The sequence below is a fragment of the Scyliorhinus torazame genome, chromosome 3 (assembly GCF_047496885.1).
Source record: "Scyliorhinus torazame isolate Kashiwa2021f chromosome 3, sScyTor2.1, whole genome shotgun sequence".
NCBI lineage: Eukaryota > Metazoa > Chordata > Chondrichthyes > Carcharhiniformes > Scyliorhinidae > Scyliorhinus > Scyliorhinus torazame.
The window spans coordinates 97800440-97819935 of NC_092709.1; the positions used below are offsets into that span (position 1 = coordinate 97800440).

Here is a 19496-nt window from a genome sequence, read left to right on the forward strand (position 1 = left end):
CCACTTCAAAGACTTTATAAGCACTTGGAGCTGTCAATCAGATTGTGAACTGACAGGCACTCCACTTTGATAATGATAGGCTGTGAAATCAGTCATGCAGCAGTAATCCTATAATGAGAGTGAAATAGCAAGTACTATTTTTTTTTTAAAAACACTGTAATTTTCTTTAAAATATTTAAAAAGCAGGAGATTTAAATGCCTTGACAGCTCCAATGAGCTTGACAATCCAGTGATTTTATTCATACTTTACACATATTCATGTCCACTTATAACATCCCAAAGGGCATTTTACCTCCCACAAAGGACACCTCACCTCTCCCAAAAATGTCACAGGACAATATCCAAAAAGGTGCCATACCTCTCCAAACGGGTACCCTACCTCTCCCAAGATTCTACTAACGTTAGACATTATCCACATAGGTCTAAAATGCACATGCTAAATTTTGAACACCCCATTTGTAAAAAATGTATCTGATTGAAGACAGCTTCACTTTAACATGCACAGTTGCCTTTGTGAACCAGGGATATGCAAAGTGCAACCTACCCCTTTCCCATTCCCCCTCACCCACCCTTCCCAGCACGGAAATGATGGGGGTGGGGTTCAGGGGTGGAACTTCTGGATTTGGGCTTCCACTGCCATTTCAACTAAGATGAGGACCCTCTCCATCTACGTGAAAATTTAGGCCTGAATCCCATTCACCCATCACCTCAGTGCTCGCAGTCATTTATCGGCTCCCAATTAAGTAATGCCACTATTTTAGAATACTCATTATCAAATCCATTTCTGGCCTCGTCCCTCCCTATTTCTAATCTCTCCAGTCCCACAACCCTCCTAGATATCTGTGCTCTACTACTTCTGGTCAAGAGCAACCCCAATTTTAGTCACTTTGCTATTGGTTGCCATGCTTTCAGTTGCCTATGCCCAAGTTCTGGAATCCCTCCCTAAACTTTTCCATCTCTCTCCCGCTCTCCTTTTTAAAGATGCTCTTTAAAATGTACTCTTTTGGCCATGATTTTGGTCATATGCCCCATTGTCTCTTGTATTTCAGAGTCAAATTGAGTTATACAAGTAGCGCCTTGAGATATGTTTTGTTAAATGTGGTATATAATAAAAGCTTTGTTGCATTACCAGTGTGTGACACTGGCTTGCCGAATTAGAGCTGAAAATCTGATACTCTGGGCGAGATTCCCTGGCCTCCCACGGCGTGTTTCTTGGCGGTTGGAGGCGGCCCGCCGTTGGCCAGATCTTCTGGTCCCATCCCTGTCAATGTGATTTCCCATTGAATCCACCCCACACCACCAGGAAACCCCCGTGGGGATACACGGTTGGCGGGACCAGAAGATTCCGTTGGCGTGAACAGCCGGAAGATCTCGTCGTGAATGCATGATAAATTGATACCCATGATTATTGCATGCTAAAAATATCAAGCAGAGTACTCCAGTGTTTGGGATTCTCTTTGCCTGCCAGCAGTGCACCCCCGCCTGCGGGTTTTCTGGCACCCTGCGAACAACGCGTCGCCGTAAAACACGTGGCTGGGGGAACCCGAGAATCCCACCTCTCATCTCACCCTGAACTGTAATATTGCCGCATTATAGATACAACAGTCAATTACTGAAGATACACTTAAATGTAACCTCCCCATAAATTTAGAGTACCCAATTATTTTTTTCCAATTAAGGGGTAATTTAGCATGGCAAATCCACCTAACCTGCACATCCTTGGGTTGTGGGGGCGAGACCCACGCAGACACGGGGAGAATGTGTAAACTCCAACCTCCCCATAAATAAGTCACAACACATGACAGAAGACAAGTACAGTGGTACTATCCCCAATGATTAAAATACAACATATCTAAGCGACAAAACAAGACACAGGAAGCTGTGCCCTAAATCTAAATTGGCTAAGAATTAAGCTGGAAGGGGATAGGATAAGCAAATTGGACAACACATTGTCCTTTCATCTTGGGATGCAGGATTCAAACAAGCCCTTAATGGTGAAATTAAATGCTTCCCCTTTCTTTCTGTTAACTGTAAGAATCCCATGTGTAATAAATGAGGACCGTCCTTATTCTTTCCTGGTATCTGTGGGTGCACAGTTACATTGCCCTTTAACGCAGTACAAGTTAGAAATCTCTCAGCGTCTGAAGATGGTTAATATGAGAAATAGAAATTTAAAACTAAAATAGATGTGCATTGAAATTGGGATTAAGGTATGTTGGGATTAAGGTGTGACTGAGGTTCAAAATTTTAGCATATCGGGGGACCTGTTTATAGACGGGGCTTTCCCCAGCATGCAGGCACTGGAGGATAGGTTCGGCCTGCCCCCGGGGAATGCGTTCAGGTACCTTCAGGTTCGGGGCTTCCTTAAAAAACAGGTGGGGACATTCCCGCTGCTGCCCCCATGCAGGATCCAGGATAGGGTGGTGTCTGGCATCTTGGTAAGGGAGGGGAAGGTGTCAGACATATATCAGGAGCTGCAGGAGGTAGAGAAAGCCTCAGTGGGGGAGTTGAAGGATAAGTGGGAGGAGGAGCTGGATGAGGGCCTGTGGGCCGATGCCCTGGGCAGGGTGAACTCCTCCTCATCATGTGCCAGGCTCGGCTTAATCCAGTTTAAGGTGGTGCATCGGGCGCATATAATGGCGGCAAGAATGAGTAGGTTTTTTGGGGTGGAGGTCAGGTGCCTGAGGTGCGCAGGGAGTCCGGCGAATCATGCCCATATGTTTTGGGCATGCCCGGCGCTTAAAGGATTCTGGCAGGGGTTTACCAGGGTGATGTCTAGGGCTTTGGATGCTCGGGTGAAGGCGAGTCCAACGGTAGCGATATTTGGGGTGTCGGAGGATCCGGGAGTGCAGGAAGCGAAAGAGGCCGAGGTACTGGCCTTTGCCTCCCTGGTAGCCCGGAGACGGATTCTGTTAATGAGGAGGGACTCGAAACCCCCGAGTGTGGAGACCTGGATTAGTGGGGTTCCTCAGCCTGGAGCGAATAAAGGTTGCCTTGAGAGGATCCTTGATGGGGTTCTCCCGGCGGTGGCAACCTTTCCTTGACTTTCTAGGGGAGCAGTAAGTGTCAGCAGCAGCATCCGGGGGGAGGGGGGGGGGGGTACTGTTGATATAATGTGAGTTGGGGATGGAGACAAAACCCACCTTGTTCTGTTTAAAAAAAAAAATTCTGTTTTGTAATTAGTTTTATTGTAAGCATTGGACCATGCTTATTGTTATTTTTTATTACCATCTGTATTTCTATTTTTGTTATGTAAAAACGCTGATTGGAAAAACTTTAATAAAGCATTTATTTTTTAAAAAGTTAGCATATCCATCACCTCAATCTGCATAAAAATTCTCAGAAGGTTAATTTAGCCCCAAAACAGCCAATTTCCAGTTCAGACCAATGCTCACCCTTCAACCCAATGAAATCTTCACTTTGTAAAAAAACTGGAATACAAAGAACAAAGAAAAATACAGCACAGGAACAGGCCCTTCGGCCCGCCAAGCCCGTGCCGACCATGCTGCCCGACTAAACTACAATCTTCTACACTTCCTGGGTCCGTATCCCTCTATTCCCATCCTATTCATGCATTTGTCAAGGTGCCCCTTAAATGTCACTATCGTCCCTGCTTCCGCCACCTCCTCCGGTAGCGAGTTCCAGGCATCCATTACCCTCTGTGTAAAAAACCTTGCCCCTCGCACCTTAAACCTATGCCCTCTAATAATTGACCCCTCTACCCTGGGGAAAAGCCTCTGATTATCCACTCTGTCTATGCCCCTCATAATTTTGTAGACCTCTATCAGGTCGCCCCTCAACCTCCGTCGTTCCAGTGAGAACAAACCGAGTTCATTCAACCGCTCCTCATAGCTAATGCCCTCCATACCAGGCAACATTCTGGTAAATCTCTTCTGCACCCTCTCTAAAGCCTCCACATCCTTCTGGTAGTGTGGCGACCAGAATTGAACACTGTACTCCAAGTGTGGCCTAACTAAGCTTCTATACAGCTGCAACATGACTTGCCAATTCTTATACTCAATGCCCCGACCAATGAAGGCAAGCATGCCGTATGCCTTCTTGACTACCTTCTCCACCTGTGTTGCCCCTTTCAGTGACCTATGGATCTGTACACATAGACCTCCCTGAATTTCAATAATCTTGAGGGTTCTACCATTCACTGTATATTCCCTACCTGCATTAGACCTTCCAAAATGCATTACCTCACATTTGTCCAGATTAAACTCCATCTGCCATCTCTCCGCCCAAGTCTCCAAACAATCTAAATCCTGCTGTATCCTCTGACAGTCCTCATCGCTATCCGCAATTCCACCAACCTTTGTGTCGTCTGCAAACTTACTAATCAGACCAGTTACATTTCCTCAAAATCATTTATATATACTACAAACAGCAAAGGTCCCAGCACTGATCCCTGCGGAACACCACTAGTCACAGCCCTCCAATTAGAAAAGCATCCTTCCATTGCTACTCTCTGCCTTCTATGACCTAGCCAGTTCTGTATCCACCTTGCCAGCTCACCCCTGATCCCGTGTGACTTCACCTTTTGTACTAGTCTACCATGAGGGACCTTGTCAAAGGCCTTACTGAAGTCCATATAGACAACACCCACTGCCCTACCTGCATCAATCATCTTTGTGACCTCCTCGAAAAACTCTATCAAGTTAGTGAGACACGACCTCCCCTTCACAAAACCATGCTGCCTCTCACTAATACGTCAATTTGCTTCCAAATGGGAGTAGATACTGTCTCGAAGAATTCTCTCCAGTAATTTCCATACCACTGAAGTAAGGCTCACCGGCCTGTAGTTCCCTGGATTATCCTTGCTACCCTTCTGAAACAGAGGAACAACATTGGCTATTCTCCAGTCCTCTGGGACATCACCTGAAGACAGTGAGGATCCAACGATTTCTGTCAAGGCCTCAGCAATTTCCTCTCTAGCCTCCTTCAGTATTCTGGGGTAGATCCCATCAGGCCCTGGGGACTTATCTACCTTAATATTTTTCAAGACGGACTTCTGGGTGCGGCGATGACCAGCTAAGTCGCACGTTTCGGCAGCTCCCGTTGGAACGGACTTTTGGGCTCTTAATAGGAGCCCCAACGGCAATTTAAACGGCCAAAAACACTGCGGTAAACCAGAAGGGAATCCCCCCGGACACGTATGGATAAGGGAGAGGATAGCGGCCGGATTGCGGAGGATCCTCTGGAGCAGCGGCAAGGAAGGCAAGCTCAAAGCAAGATGGCGTCGGAAGGTGGCCGTTTGTTATGGGGCCCGGACCAACAAGAGTTCCTGCGGCGCTGTGTGGAAGAGCTGAAAAAGGAGTTGAAGAAGGAGCTGTTGGCCCCGATATTACAGGCGATTGAAGGGCTAAAGGAGGAGCAGAAGACCCAAGAGCTGGAGCTTCGGGTCGTGAAGGCAAAGGCTGCTGAAAATGAAGACGAAATACAGGGTCTGGTGGTGAAGACAGAGACGCTCGAGGCACAGCACAAAAGGTGTGTGGGAAGGTTGGAAGTACTGGAGAATAACTCGAGGAGGAAGAATCTAAGAGTTCTGAGTCTTCCCGAAGGCGCAGAAGGGGCGGACGTCGGGGCATATGTGAGCACGATGCTTCACTCGCTAATGGGATCGGAGGCCCCGACGGGCCCTTTGGAGTTGGAGGGAGCTTATTGAGTTTTGGCGCGAAGACCGAAGGCTGGAGAAATACCTCGAGCTATAGTGGTGAGGTTTCTCCGCTACAATGACAGAGAGACGGTACTCAGATGGGCGAAGAAAACTCGGAGCTGTAGGTGGGAGAACGCGGTGATCCGCGTATACCAGGATTGGAGTGCGGAGGTGGCGAGAAGGAGGGCAAGTTTTAATCGGGCTAAGGCGGTGCTTCACAAAAAGAAGATCCAGTTTGGAATGTTGCAACCGGCGAGATTGTGGGTCACACACCAAGGGAAGCACCACTACTTTGAGACGGCAGAAGAGGCGTGGACATTCATTGTGGACGAGAAGCTGGAATAGTCTGGCGAGAGAAAGAACTTTTGGGACAAAGTGGTGGGGTGATTATGTGGGGCGAGGAAAAAGGGGGGGGATGATTTTTCAATTTGTTAATCTTGCGATCCTGTAACTTTTCTCTCTCCCCCATGTTGGGGGGGGGGGGGGGGAAAGAGGATGAGGAACTGTGGGCGCCGGCCATTAGGGGCGGGGCCGGGTGGGCAACGTGGGCTTTGTTCCCGCGCTATGGTAATTATGGCGGGAACAGGGACGCAGGAAGGAGGGGGCCTCGCACAGTGGGGGCCGAGGACAAGGGGGGAAGCCGAGGTCAGCCAGAGTTCGCTGACTTCTGGGAGCAACATGGGGGGTGCAACTACGCTACAGGGGGATCTAGCGGAGGGGGGGGGGGTTAACTGGGTTGCTGCTGCTAAGGAGAAGGGGGAGCTGTTATGGGACGGGTGGTCGAGGCGGGAGGGTGTCGTCGGGGGGATACACGGGTACGTGGGAACCGGGTGAGGAGCTGGGGTAAAAAAGGGGATGGCTAGTCGACAAGGGGGGGGGGGGTAAAGAGCCCCCCAACCCGGCTGATCACGTGGAACGTGAGAGGGCTGAACGGGCCGATTAAAAGGGCACGGGTACTCGCACACCTAAAGAAATTAAAGGCAGATGTGGTTATGTTGCAGGAGACGCATCTGAAACTGATAGACCAGGTCAGACTACGTAAAGGATGGGTGGGGCAGGTGTTTCATTCGGGTTTAGATGCGAAGAACAGGGGGGTGGCTATCTTAGTGGGGAAACGGGTACTGTTTGAGGCAAAGACCATAGTGGCGGATAGTGGGGGTAGATACGTGATGGTGAGTGGCAGATTGCAAGGGGAGGCGGTGGTTCTGGTGAACGTATACGCCCAGAACTGGGATGATGCAAATTTTAAGAGGCGTATGTTGGGACGTATCCCGGACCTGGAGGCGGGAAAGTTGGTAATGGGGGGAGACTTCAATACGGTGCTTGATCCAGGGCTGGACCGGTCGAGGTCCAGGACCGGGAGGAGGCCGGCAGCGGCCAGGGTGCTCAAGGACTTCATGAAGCAGATGGGAGGGGTAGACCCCTGGAGATTTAGTAGGCCTAGGAGTAAGGAGTTCTCATTTTTCTCCTATGTCCACAAAGTATACTCACGGATAGACTTTTTTGTCTTGGGAAGGGCACTGATTCCGAAGGTGACAGGGACGGAATATACGGCCATAGCTGTTTCGGACCACGCTCCACATTGGGTAGACCTGGAGGTAGGAGAGGAAAAAGAACAGCACCCACTCTGGAGAATGGATATGGGCTTATTGGCGGATGAGGGGGTATGTTTAAGGGTGAGGGGGTGCATCGAAACGTACTTGGAGCTTAATGACAATGGAGAGGTTCAGGTGGGAGTGGTCTGGGAGGCGTTGAAGGCGGTGGTTAGAGGGGAACTGATATTCATAAGGGCACATAAAGGGAAGCAAGAGGGTAAAGAAAGGGAGCGATTGCTGAAAGAACTTTTGAGGGTGGACAGGCAATATGCGGAGGCACCGGAGGAGGGGCTGTACAGGGAAAGACAAAGGCTACATGTGGAATTTGACCTGCTGACCACGGGTAAGGCAGAGGCACAGTGGAGGAGGGCACAGGGTGTACAGTATGAGTATGGAGAGAAGGCGAGTCGGCTATTGGCCCACCAATTGAGGAAGACGGGAGCAGCGAGGGAGATAGGTGGGGTGAGAGATGAGGAGGGAGAGATGGAACGGGGAGCGGAGAGAGTGAGCGGGGTGTTCAAGGCATTTTATGAGGGGTTATATAAGGCTCAGCCCCCGGAAGGGAAGGAGGGAATGATGTGTTTCTTGGATCAGCTGGAATTCCATAAGGTAGAGGAGCAGGAGAGGGCGGGACTGGGAGCACAGATTGAGATGGAGGAGGTGGTAAAAGGGATTGGGGGCATGCAGGCGGGGAAGGCCCCGGGACCGGACGGATTCCCGGTGGAATTTTATAGGAAGTATATGGACCTACTGGCCCCGCTTTTGACGAGAACCTTTAATGAGGCCAGGGAAAGGGGGCAGTTGCCCCCGACTATGTCGGAGGCAACGATATCGCTCCTTTTGAAGAAGGAAAAAGACCCGCTGCAGTGTGGGTCCTACAGGCCCATTTCCCTTTTAAATGTAGATGCTAAGCTCCTGGCCAAGGTGATGGCGACGAGGATAGAGGACTGTGTCCCGGGGGTGGTCCACGAGGATCAAACTGGGTTCGTTAAGGGGAGACAGCTGAACACGAACATACGGAGGTTGCTAGGGGTAATGATGATGCCCCCACCAGAGGGGGAGGCGGCGATAGTGGTGGCGATGGACGCCGAGAAAGCATTCGACAGAGTGGAGTGGGATTATCTGTGGGAGGTGCTGAGGAGATTTGGTTTTGGAGAAGGGTATATCGGATGGGTACAGCTGCTGTATAGGGCCCCGGTGGCGAGCGTGGTCACGAACAGACAGAGGTCTGATTACCTCCGTCTTCATAGAGGGACGAGGCAGGGGTGTCCCCTGTCTCCGTTACTGTTTGCATTGGCGATTGAGCCCCTGGCCATAGCACTGAGGGGCTCCAGGAAGTGGAGGGGAGTACTCAGGGGAGGAGAAGAACACTGGGTATCCTTGTATGCAGATGATTTATTGCTGTATGTTGCGGACCCAGTGGAGGGGATGCCTGAGATAATGCAGACACTCAGGGAGTTTGGGGAATTTTCGGGGTACAAATTGAATATGGGTAAGAGTGAGTTGTTTGTGGTGCATCCGGGGGAGCAGAGCTGGGGAATAGATGACTTACCGCTGAGGAAGGTAACAAGAGATTTCCGGTACTTAGGGATTCAGAGAGCCAGGAGTTGGGGAACCTTACATAGGCTTAATCTAACACGATTGATGGAACAGATGGAGGAGGATTTTAATAGATGGGACATGGTGCCCCTGTCACTGGTGGGTAGGGTGCAGGCGGTCAAAATGGTAGTCCTCCCGAGATTCCTCTTTGTATTTCAGTGCCTTCCGGTGATGGTTACGAAGGCTTTTTTCAAGCGAATTGAGAAAAGTGTCATGAGTTTTGTGTGGGCCGGGAAGACCCTGAGAGTGAGGAGGGGGTTCTTGCAGCGTAGCAGGGATAGGGGGGGGCTGGCACTACCGAGCCTAAGTGAATACTACTGGGCCGCCAATATCTCAATGGTGTGTAAGTGGATGGGAGAAGGGGAGGGAGAGGCGTGGAAGAGATTGGAGATGGCATCCTGCAAGGGAACCAGCCTACAAGCAATGGTGACGGCGCCGTTGCCGTTCTCCCCAAAGAAATACACCACAAGTCCAGTGGTGGTGGCAACACTAAAAATTTGGGGGCAGTGGAGACGACATAGGTGAAGGACGGGAGCCTCGGTGCGGTCCCCGATAAGAAATAACCATAGGTTTGTCCCAGGGAGAATGGATGGGGGATTTGGAGCATGGCAGAGAGCTGGGGCTGTGCAACTGAGAGATCTGTTCATAGACGGGACGTTTGCGAGTCTGGGAGCGCTGACGGAAAAATATGGGTTGCCCCAAGGGAATGAATTTCGATACATGCAACTGAGGGCTTTTGCGAGTCAGCAGGTGAGGGAATTCCCGCAGCTCCCGATGCAGGAGATTCAAGATAGAGTGATCTCAGGGACATGGGTGGGGGATGGTAGGGTGTCGGATATATACAGGGAAATGAGGGACAAGGGGGAGATCATGGTGGATGAGCTGAAGGGGAAATGGGAAGAAGAGCTGGGGGAAGAGATTGAGGAGGGGCTGTGGGCTGATGCCCTACGTAGGGTAAACTCGTCGTCCTCGTGCGCCAGGCTAAGCCTGATACAATTCAAGGTTTTACACAGGGCGCATATGACCGGAGCAAGGCTCAGTAAATTTTTCGGGGTAGAGGATAGGTGTGGGAGATGCTCGAGAAGCCCAGCAAACCACACCCACATGTTTTGGTCATGTCCGGCACTGCAGGGGTTCTGGGTGGGGGTGACAAAGGTGCTTTCGAAGGTGGTGGGGGTCCGGGTCGAGCCAGGCTGGGGGTTGGCTATATTTGGGGTTGTAGAAGAGCCGGGAGTGCAGGAGGCGAAAGAGGCTGATGTCTTGGCCTTTGCGTCCCGAGTAGCCCGGCGAAGGATATTGCTTATGTGGAAGGAAGCCAAACCCCCGGGCGTGGAGACCTGGATAAATGACATGGCAGGGTTTATAAAACTAAAAGTTCGCACTAAGGGGTTCGGCTCAAGGGTTCACCAGGCGGTGGCAACCGTTCATTGACTACCTCGCAGAACGATAAAGGAAATGGGAAGGTAGCAGCAGCAACCCGGGGGGGGGGGGGGGGGGGGGGGGCCCGGGCGGGTCCTCAGGGATGTTTGTGTATAGATATTTGTACCAGGTTATGTTTATTGGATTGCTTGATTTTATTTTTGGAGTGTTATTATTTTTGATATGGCAGTTGCCATTTAGTTTATGTGTTATTTATTTATTTGTTAAAACGGCCACTGTTATTTATACTGTTTTCTTGTTGTAAAAAGGAAAACCTTTGTATTGTTTTGTTTGGCCAAAAAATTCTGAATAAAATATATATTTTAAAAAAAAATATTTTTCAAGACGCCCAACACCTCGTCTTTTTGGATCTCAATGTGACCCAGGCTATCTAGACACCCTTCTCCAGACTCAACATCTACCAATTCCTTCCCTTGAAATGAAATTAAATTAAATGAAAATCGCTAGTCACAAGTAGGCTTCAAATGAAGTTACTGTGAAAAGCCCCTAGTCGCCACATTCTGGCGCCTGTTCGGGGAGGCTGATACGGGAATTGAACCGTGCTGCTGGCCTGCTTTCAAAGCCAGCGATTTAGCTCTTTAAACAGCTCTTTGGTGAATACTGATGCAAAGTATTCATTTAGTACCTCACCCATTTCCTCTGGCTCCACACAGATTCCCTTGCCAATCCTTCAGTGGGCCAACCCTTTCCCTGGCTACCCTCTTGCTTTTTATGTACGTGCAAAAAGCCTTGGGATTTTCCTTAACCCTATTTGCCAATGACTTTTCGTGACCCCTTCTAGCCCTCCTGACTCCTTGCTTAAGTTCCTTCCTGCTTTCCTTATATTCCACACCGACTTAGTCTGTTCCCAGCCTTTTAGCCCTGAAAAATGCCTCCTTTTTCTTTTTGACGAGGCCTACAATATCTCTCGTATTCCAAGGTTTCCGAAAATTGCCGTATTTATCCTTCTTCCTCACAGGAACATGCCGGTCCTGAATTCCTTTCAACTGACACTTGAAAGCCTCCCACATGTCAGATGTTGATTTACCCTCAAACATCCGCCCCCAACCTAGGTTCTTCAGTTCCCACCTAATATTGTTATAATTAGCCTTCCCCCAATTTAGCACATTCACCCGAGGACCACTCTTATCCTTGTCCACCAGCACTTTAAAACTTACTGAATTGTGGTCACTGTTCCCGAAATGCTCCCCTACTGAAACTTCTACCACCTGGCCAGGCTCATTCCCCAATACCAGGTCCAGTACAGCCCCTTCCCTAGAGAAGAGCATGTTCAACTTCCTACCTTTGGTTATCCTACAGCTTGCTGCATTTGATTATCCTAAATAAAAGGTTTGTCCAATAGATTACCGACATGTAAAGTTTTCAATACCTTAACGGAATGATTATGAAAATCAGTAACAATGATTTCATTATTGTTGTTGACTGCTGCAAAATGAGGACCTGAAACAGAAAGGCAGAAAATTAACATAATGTCAATATGTTTTTAAGAACAACTTTCTTTGAAAACATTGAACAATGGGTTTGACTTCTGAACACAAAATGTATTCCTACACGAACCACATATTACATTGTTTGAAACACTCTCCCAAATGGAGCCCAAGTGTTCGCGCCATCGTGAACGCGGTCACGTTTCACGACGGCGCGAACCGGGCCCGGGTATGACCTATTTTGTCCCTCACAGGGGGCCAGCACGGCGCTGGAGCGGTTCATGCCGCTCCAGCCTCCTTTCCCGGGGGGGGGGGGGGGGGGGGGGAAGAGGCCGGCCTGCTGATCGGTGGGCCCCAATCGCAGGACAGACCCCATCAGAGGCCCCCCCCCCGGTGAAGGAGCCCCCCCCCGGCCCCGACTCAACATGGCGTCGGTGTTCAGGGGCTAGCCGCACAGGGAAGTAGGCCGGGGGGGGGGGGGGGGAAAGGGGCCGGCCTGCTGATCGGTGGGCCCCAATCGCAGGCCAGACCCCATCAGAGGCCCCCCCCCCCCCCCCGGTGAAGGAGCCCCCCCTGGCCCCGACTCAACATGGCGTCGGTGTTCAGGGGCTAGCCGCACAGGGAAGTAGGCCTGGGGCGGGGGGGGTGGGGGGGGGGGGAAAAGAGGCCAGCCTGCCGATCGGTGGGCCCCATCGCAGGCCAGACCCCATCAGAGGCCCCCCCCCCATCCCCCGGTGAAGGAGCCCCCCCCCCCACAGGCCGCCCCCTGACCGCCGGCAGCAACCAGGGGTGAACGGCGCTGGCGGGACCGGTCATATCCGCGTGGCCGCTCGGCCCATACGGGCCGGAGAATCGGCGGCCCCACCGATTCCAGGGGCCGGCGCCGCGCCAAATGTGCCGGCGCAAATGGCGTCGATTCTCCGCACCTCTGAGAATCGCGCGCCGGCGTCGGGGCGCGGTTGCAGCGATTCTCCGGCTGGCGCGGGGCTCGGAGAATCGTCCCCTATAGGTGTCGGCAAATCATTGATAACCAGATGAAAGCTAAAATGATCTTGGACCTGGAGTGTCCTATTCTATAAAATCTGCATGGAGCATCTAAAGCTGCATTTCCAACAATTTGCATTTAAACAAACTCAATTCCAAAATGAATGGCCCCTTTATTTGGGAAAGAAATTTAAATCCTTACCTATTGCTGAATCAAAAAGGGGTAGTGGATAAATATTTGAGACACGTAAAAATAAATATGTGGCCCAGAGGGGAAAAACCAAAGGATTGAGATTATTTTTGCATTATTCTAGCAAAGCTGGTATGGACACTAAATGCCGGATAGTTTTGTTCTGTGAAGGTAATTTCTGCAGTTCTACAAAGACCTCGAACAGTGTCAGTTGGTAACCCAGGTCCATCTACTTGGATTAATGAAAGAAAAGTAGGACGCGTCAGTTGGTTGGAAAGAGCAAGTAGCACTTCCAAAAGAAGTCCATAAACAAGTAACTTTTCTCTTCAGCTTTTGCCTGTATCATTGACGTGGATTGGTATAGTTTCTGCCCGACACCTTTCTCTTCTACATTTCATGAAACCTTTTTAGCTCATGAATTATTGAACAGGCATTTAGCATCCCAATGACTGTATCTGCTGACTGGGAAATAGCAAGCCTGTCAAGAGCTCTGCAGAATAGATGTACCTTGTGCAAAAAGGGCAACTGCAACATCAAAGGAATTGAAAAATTACAAATGTGAGGTGAACATTTGTTTTTTTTAATAAAGTTTCACAATCAGTGAAAGGTCTAATGTTATCACCGCCATGGGGTTGAAACCTCTGTGCAGTTTCCAAGAAATGGTTGACAATTGGACACAAAAATTGGTAAATCTGGTAATATCTTGAGGAAACTGGGACTTCCGGTGGCGGCCATGGAGTGAGTGGTCACACATTTGGTAGCTCTCGCTCAAGGTGGATTTTTATTGGACCTTTTCCCGTACCTTGGTTGGACGCTTGAATGGAAAAAGGTGTAGGATAACCAGGAGAAAGTGTAACTCCTCTGGTGTGGCTGGTGGATTGATCTACGGACTAGAAGTGGGTCAAGAAGAAGGGAGCTGGTGGAGCAGGAGAATCTACATGCGCCACAGGTCAAGATGGCGGAGGCTAAAGAGCCTGTCCTGCCTGCCCAGTGGTCAACGAAGCAGCTGGTGGACTTCTTAAATTAAAAGTTCAGCCAGCAGAGAAGAGAAGCCCAGGAGGACCTAGTCAGGGCGGTAGAGCGCTTTAAGCAGGGATTGACCGTGTGGAGCAGAAACTGGAGTCCCAGGGCCAGGCGATCCAGAAAGTGGAGGAGGCGATGGGGGAGCACAAGGGGCAGCTAACCTCATTGGTGGCCTAGATGGGAGTGATGCGGGAGACCCAAAAGCGGCTGAAGGAGAAGGTGGAGGATCTGGAGAACTGCTTCAGAAGACAAAACTTGCGGATGCCCAAAGGCATTGAAGGAGCGGATGCCAGCACATATGTGGCAAAGATGTTGGAAATGTTGATGGGGGAGGAGGCCTTTGACCGGCCTCTGGAGGTCGACCGAGCGCACAGGGAGCTAATGAGGAGGCCACAGGCGGGCGAGCCGTTGAGGGCGATGGTGGTGCAGTTGCACCATTTCCTGGACAAGGAGAAAATTCTGCAATGGGCGAGGCAGGCGAGGAGGTACACCTTGGAAGGGAATGAGCTCTGGGTGTACCAGGACTTGGACACAGAATTGGCATAGAGGAAGCAGGGTTTAACCAGGTCAAGGTTGCCCACTTCAAGAAGGGGGTGAAGTTTAGGCTGCTGTACCCGGCCCGCCTCTGGGTGACTTTACAGAATCGGGAATATTATTTTGGTACGCCAGAGGAGGTGATGGAATTTTTGAAGGACAATGGACTGGCAGGAAAAGGAGGACATTGAACTTTTAAGGATATGGTTTCTTTTGGTGGTTGTTGGAGAGCCTTTTCTCCTTTGAAATGTTTTGTTGGGCTGGTGGCGGTGTACTTGAGGAGCATTAAGGGCGAGTGCACCTTTTTTCTGTTTCTTTATTTCTTTGTTTCTTGAGGGTGTGCGAACGAGGGGGGGGGGGAATAAGTGGGGGCCAGGAGGCTTTGGGCGGGAACTGCCAGGCTAGCTGGGCAGGCTAGTTAACGGGAGCACAGTGGGGGCAGTCAGGTGGTTGGTGCAGGGGAGGGGAGCTGCTGACAAGGGCGTCGTTGTTGTGGAGCAGCGGGAAAGGGAGCGATGACGGTGGACATCCGAGGGTGGGCCTGGAGGATTGCGTTTCATGGGCCACGGACTGGCCCAAAAAGGGATATGGTTGATCGACAGGGGAAGGGGGCGGGAGCCCCCCAATCAGGCTGGTCATGTGGAACGCGAGGGAGCTGAATGGGTCGGTCAAACGGTCATGTGTGTTTGTGCACCTGAGGAGTCTGAAGGCGGTTGACTCGGAGTATTCGGTGGTTTCAGACTACGCACTGCGTGGATTTGCAAGTGGACCGGGGGGGCAGCACCCGCAGTGGTGGCTGGATGTGGGGTTGGCAGATGAGGTGTGCGAGCGGGTGAGGGCTGCCATCCGGGGATATGTGGACCTCAAGTGATATGGGGGAGGTCAAAGCCGCCATGCTGTGGGAAGCACTCAAGGCAGTGGTTGTGGGGTGGGGGCAGTTTATTTATTTCCATTTGGGCCACGGGGAAAAGATGGGACGAGCAAAGATGGCAAGGTTGGTGGAAGAGATTCTGAGGATGGATAGGAGGCTCAGATTTTGAAGGAGAGGCAGAGGCTCCAGATGGAGTTTGGGCTGGTGTCTGCGGGGAAGGCAGTAGGGCAATTCCGAAAGGACAGGGGGACATTGTAGGAGTACAGGGAAAAGGCGAGTAGGATGCTGGCCCACCAACTTAGGAAACAGGAGGAAGCGAGGGAGATTGGAGGAGTGAAGGGCGGGACGGAAAGGGTGGTACTGGACCCGGTGGTGGTGAATGGCATGTTCTAGGAGTTTTATATAAAAACTTTTTGGGGGGGGGGGGGGGAGATCTGGGGCCGCTGCTGGTGAGGGCATATAACGGAGTCTAGGGAGAGGGGGTAGCTCCCCCCAACATGATCGCAGGCATCCATCTCCCTGATACTGAAGAATGATGAGGATCCAGAGCAGTATGGACCCTCCCGTCCGATTATAATTGTTAAATGTGGATGCCAAGTTGCTGGTGAAGGTGTTGGCTTCGCGAATCAAGGACATCGTCCTGGGGGTGATAAGTGAGGATCAAACAGGGTTTGTGAAGGGGAGACAGTTGTCGGCAAATGTGGCGAGGTTACTTCATATGATTATGATGCCCCGGAAGGCAAGGAAGTGGTGGTGGATGCAGAGAAAGCTTTCAACTGGGTGGAGTGGGAATATTTGTGGGAGGTGTTGAGACGGTTTGGGTTTGGGCAGGGGTTTGTGGATTGGGTCCGGTTGCTGTAAAAGGCACCAGTAGCGGGTGTGCACACAAACCAAGTGAATTTGGGATATTTCGGGTTGCACCGTTGGACAAGGCAGGGGCTCCGGCTCTTCCCGTTGCTTTTTGCCTTGGTGATAGAGCCATTGGCAATGGCACTTAGAGCGTTGAGGAGTTGGAAAGGGATTGTGGGGGTGGTGGTCGAGCACAGAGTTTGGCTGTATGCAGACGACTTGTATATATATTTCGGACCCATTGGGGGACATTGGCAGCATTAAGGGAGTTTTGGAGAACTTTGGCCAGTTTTCGGAATACAAGTTAAACATGGGAAAGAGCGAGATGTTCCCAATTAAAAACAGGGGGCAGGAGAGGAGGTTGGGGAGCTGCCGTTCAAGGTGGTGGGGACGGGTTTTAGGTACTTGGGCATTCAGGTGGCGTGGGGCTGGGCGCAGTTGCATAAGTTGAACTTGGCTTGGTTGGTGGAGCAGATGGGGGGGATTTTAAGAAGGGGGTGTGCTGCCACAGCCGTTGGCAGGATGGGTGCAGACAGTGAAGATGACGGTGCTGCCAAGGTTATTGTTTGTATTTCAGAACTTCCCTTTCTTCGTTCCGAACTCAGTTTTTAAAAAGGTCAATGCGTTGATCTCGGGGTTTGTGTGGACAGGGAAGATCCCACGAGTCAAGAGGACGTTTTTGGAATGTGGACAATGAAGTGGAGGGTTGGTGTTGCCGAATATAATGAATTACTACTACACTGTTAACATTGCTATGGTTAGGAAATGGGTATTGGGGGAGGGGTCAGATGGAGGCGGCTTCTTTTATAAGGGGGCTAAAATGGGGAAGGCAGGACGGGAGGAGGGGAAGGAGTGAGGGGTGGGGGGCATCTTATTTATGACGTTGTACAATTTTGCTTCTGCTCTTACTTGTATTTGTTGTTTGTATCAATGCCTTAAAAATTTTTTTTAAAAAGGAAACAGCAAAATGTCAGAATTAGTTGGGCAGCACAGTGGCACAGCGGTTAGCACTGCTGCCTCACAGTGCAAGGAACCAGAGTTTGAGTCCAGCCTTGGTTGACTGTGGAGTTTGGACATTCTTCCAGTATGTGCGTGGCTTTCCACTGGGTGCTCCGGTTTCCTACCACAGTCCACAGATGTGCAAGTTAGCTGGATTGGCCATGATAATTGTGCGGGGATAAGGGCCTGGGTAGGGTGCTCTTTCAGAGGGTCGGTGCGGACCCGATAGGCCAAATGGCCTCCTGCACTGTAGGGATTCTACAGATTCTTTGAAGAGTATTAGATCCTGTGGTATTACGTGGATCAAATTAATTTTCCTCTCTAGAAGTTATTCAAATACTGTCATAAATCAGGCAGCAAGTACTTCGCTCTCCTGATAGCTTAACCTTCAAACCAAACCTAAATAATGAAACCATTTTTGGGAAAGGGAAGTGAAGAAAAAGTCACCCCTCTGTGCACTTGGAAAGCAAAAACCTAAATTAAGCCAATGTTCATATTAACAAACCAAACCAAAGCTCAAGCTTAACTGACACTGATCCTAGGATTGCTGCTCAATTCTCTTCCGAGAGGTATCAGTTATTCTTAATAGCCCTCTGCTATATGATCACTAGGTTCTTCCCCAGCAATCACAACGTACTTATTCAGGAGGTTTGACATCATCTAGTACCAAACAGAGTAACTAGGCAACTGTTGAAAAGTGCAGAAAAAAAGTTCAGGCAACTGTCATCATCAAGTAAAAAAAACATACCATGAATTAGCAATGTATGGTTTCAGGTCAATATTTGAAATTAAAAGTTCAATTGCTGAAAGTTCCCAGCGATTAATATTAGAATCTTTACAAAAGGAAATGCTCGTAAGATTTTTTGTTGGGAGGGAGTGTCGAGAATAATTGAGCATTTGGTAACTGGTTGGAGAATGCCCCCCTGAATCATGGTATGCACCTTGTAATTTAATATCCAAAAACAAACAATCATATCAGCTATTGACACCACAACATCGACGCATAAATATGTACAAAGCACATGGGAAACATTCAGACAATGAAAAGAGAGAGAGATCCAGACATAGGACGGTAGAGGATTGTGTTAGTAATGATATTGGAAGGGCGGGAAGGTGGCACGGTGGCTAGCATTGCTGCCTCACGGCACTGAGGACCAGGGTTCGATCCCAGCCCCGGGTCACTGTCTGTGTGGAGTTTGCACATTCTCCACGTGTCTGTGTGGGTCTCACCCCCACAACCCAAAGATATGGATTGGCCATGCTAAATTGTCCCTTAATTGGAAAAAAAAAGAATTGGGTACTCTAAATTTTTTTTTAAAGAAACGATTATGGAGGCAGTTTTTTTTTTTTTTAAAAGAGTAAAAATATTAAAATAGATGGATCTGTAATAAATTTAAGCACTTGTTGGTAAAATGCAACACCACTTAAGATGCCGATTGCTGTTATAAAAATAAAGATGCCAAACGGGGCCACCACATGAAATAGAAGGAAAAATTCCATTCCACCATCTGGACACTTTACACTCTTTAAGAGATTACTGAACTGATGGCACAGCGCATACAGATGCCATTATCATTTCCAGAGTTTCCCATGTCGAACGTTTGCAATTTCAGCAGTAATATAGAGGCATGCACTAGTTACAGAAATGGAAAGTTCCTTGATAGGAAGCACAACCTCCTTCTAGAAGGTCATAACAGGTTTCTAAGAAAAAAAAGATTTTACTCTTTGCCAAATTCATTTTAAAATAAGACACAAAATATAAGTAGATTCATTAAATAGGAGCCTGTTTCACCTATTTTCCCCGTGATTTGCGCTCCAGGACACAATTTTCTGAATTTTTGGCAAGCTTTAAGTTAACGTATCTTTTTTGGATTTATTTTTCTTATATAGATGACAATTGATCAAGTACATTTGGCAGGAATCATGCAGTTATCATCGTGTTCAGGACAAGAACAAGCATGCGTTTAATTTATGCAACAAGATTTGACCATGCTAAGTCTTCATGCAATGTGTGCAGAAGAGGCAAGAAAGGGGGTTCAAGTATTACCATCAAGTGTACCTGCAAACTGCTTGTCACTGTTTCCTCGATTACCAAATTTTGTCACCAGCTTCCCATTAGGCTGGAAAATAAAGACGCAGCAAGCCTTGTTGTCCACCACAATTATATGACCATTCCGATCCACTGCTACACCCTTTGGTCCCAAAAGTTTCCCAGAGCCTAGCTTGGTCTGTCAGAGAGAATAGAATGCAATCATTTTAAAAGTAGTTTTACGTTTTTTAGTCTCCATTCCCCCCCTCCTCGTTTTAAGCATATTATGTGGGGAAA

General features: G+C 49.4%; 1 protein-coding gene across 12 annotated transcripts in view; it reads right to left on the reverse strand.

Annotated features, from left to right (window-relative positions):
- trim2a (tripartite motif containing 2a) overlaps positions 1 to 19496 on the reverse strand; it is a 301158-nt gene that overhangs the window by 5646 nt on the left and 276016 nt on the right. For 11 of the 12 annotated variants that reach the window (XM_072496025.1, XM_072496027.1, XM_072496019.1 and 8 more), the window contains exons 9-10: positions 19218 to 19398; positions 11663 to 11733 (exon numbers count right to left, since the gene is read on the reverse strand). In XM_072496025.1, coding sequence (XP_072352126.1) covers positions 11663 to 11733; positions 19218 to 19398 — 252 coding nt within the window. The remainder of the gene's footprint in view (positions 1 to 11662; positions 11734 to 19217; positions 19399 to 19496) is intronic. The other variant, XM_072496030.1, reaches the window with a different exon arrangement.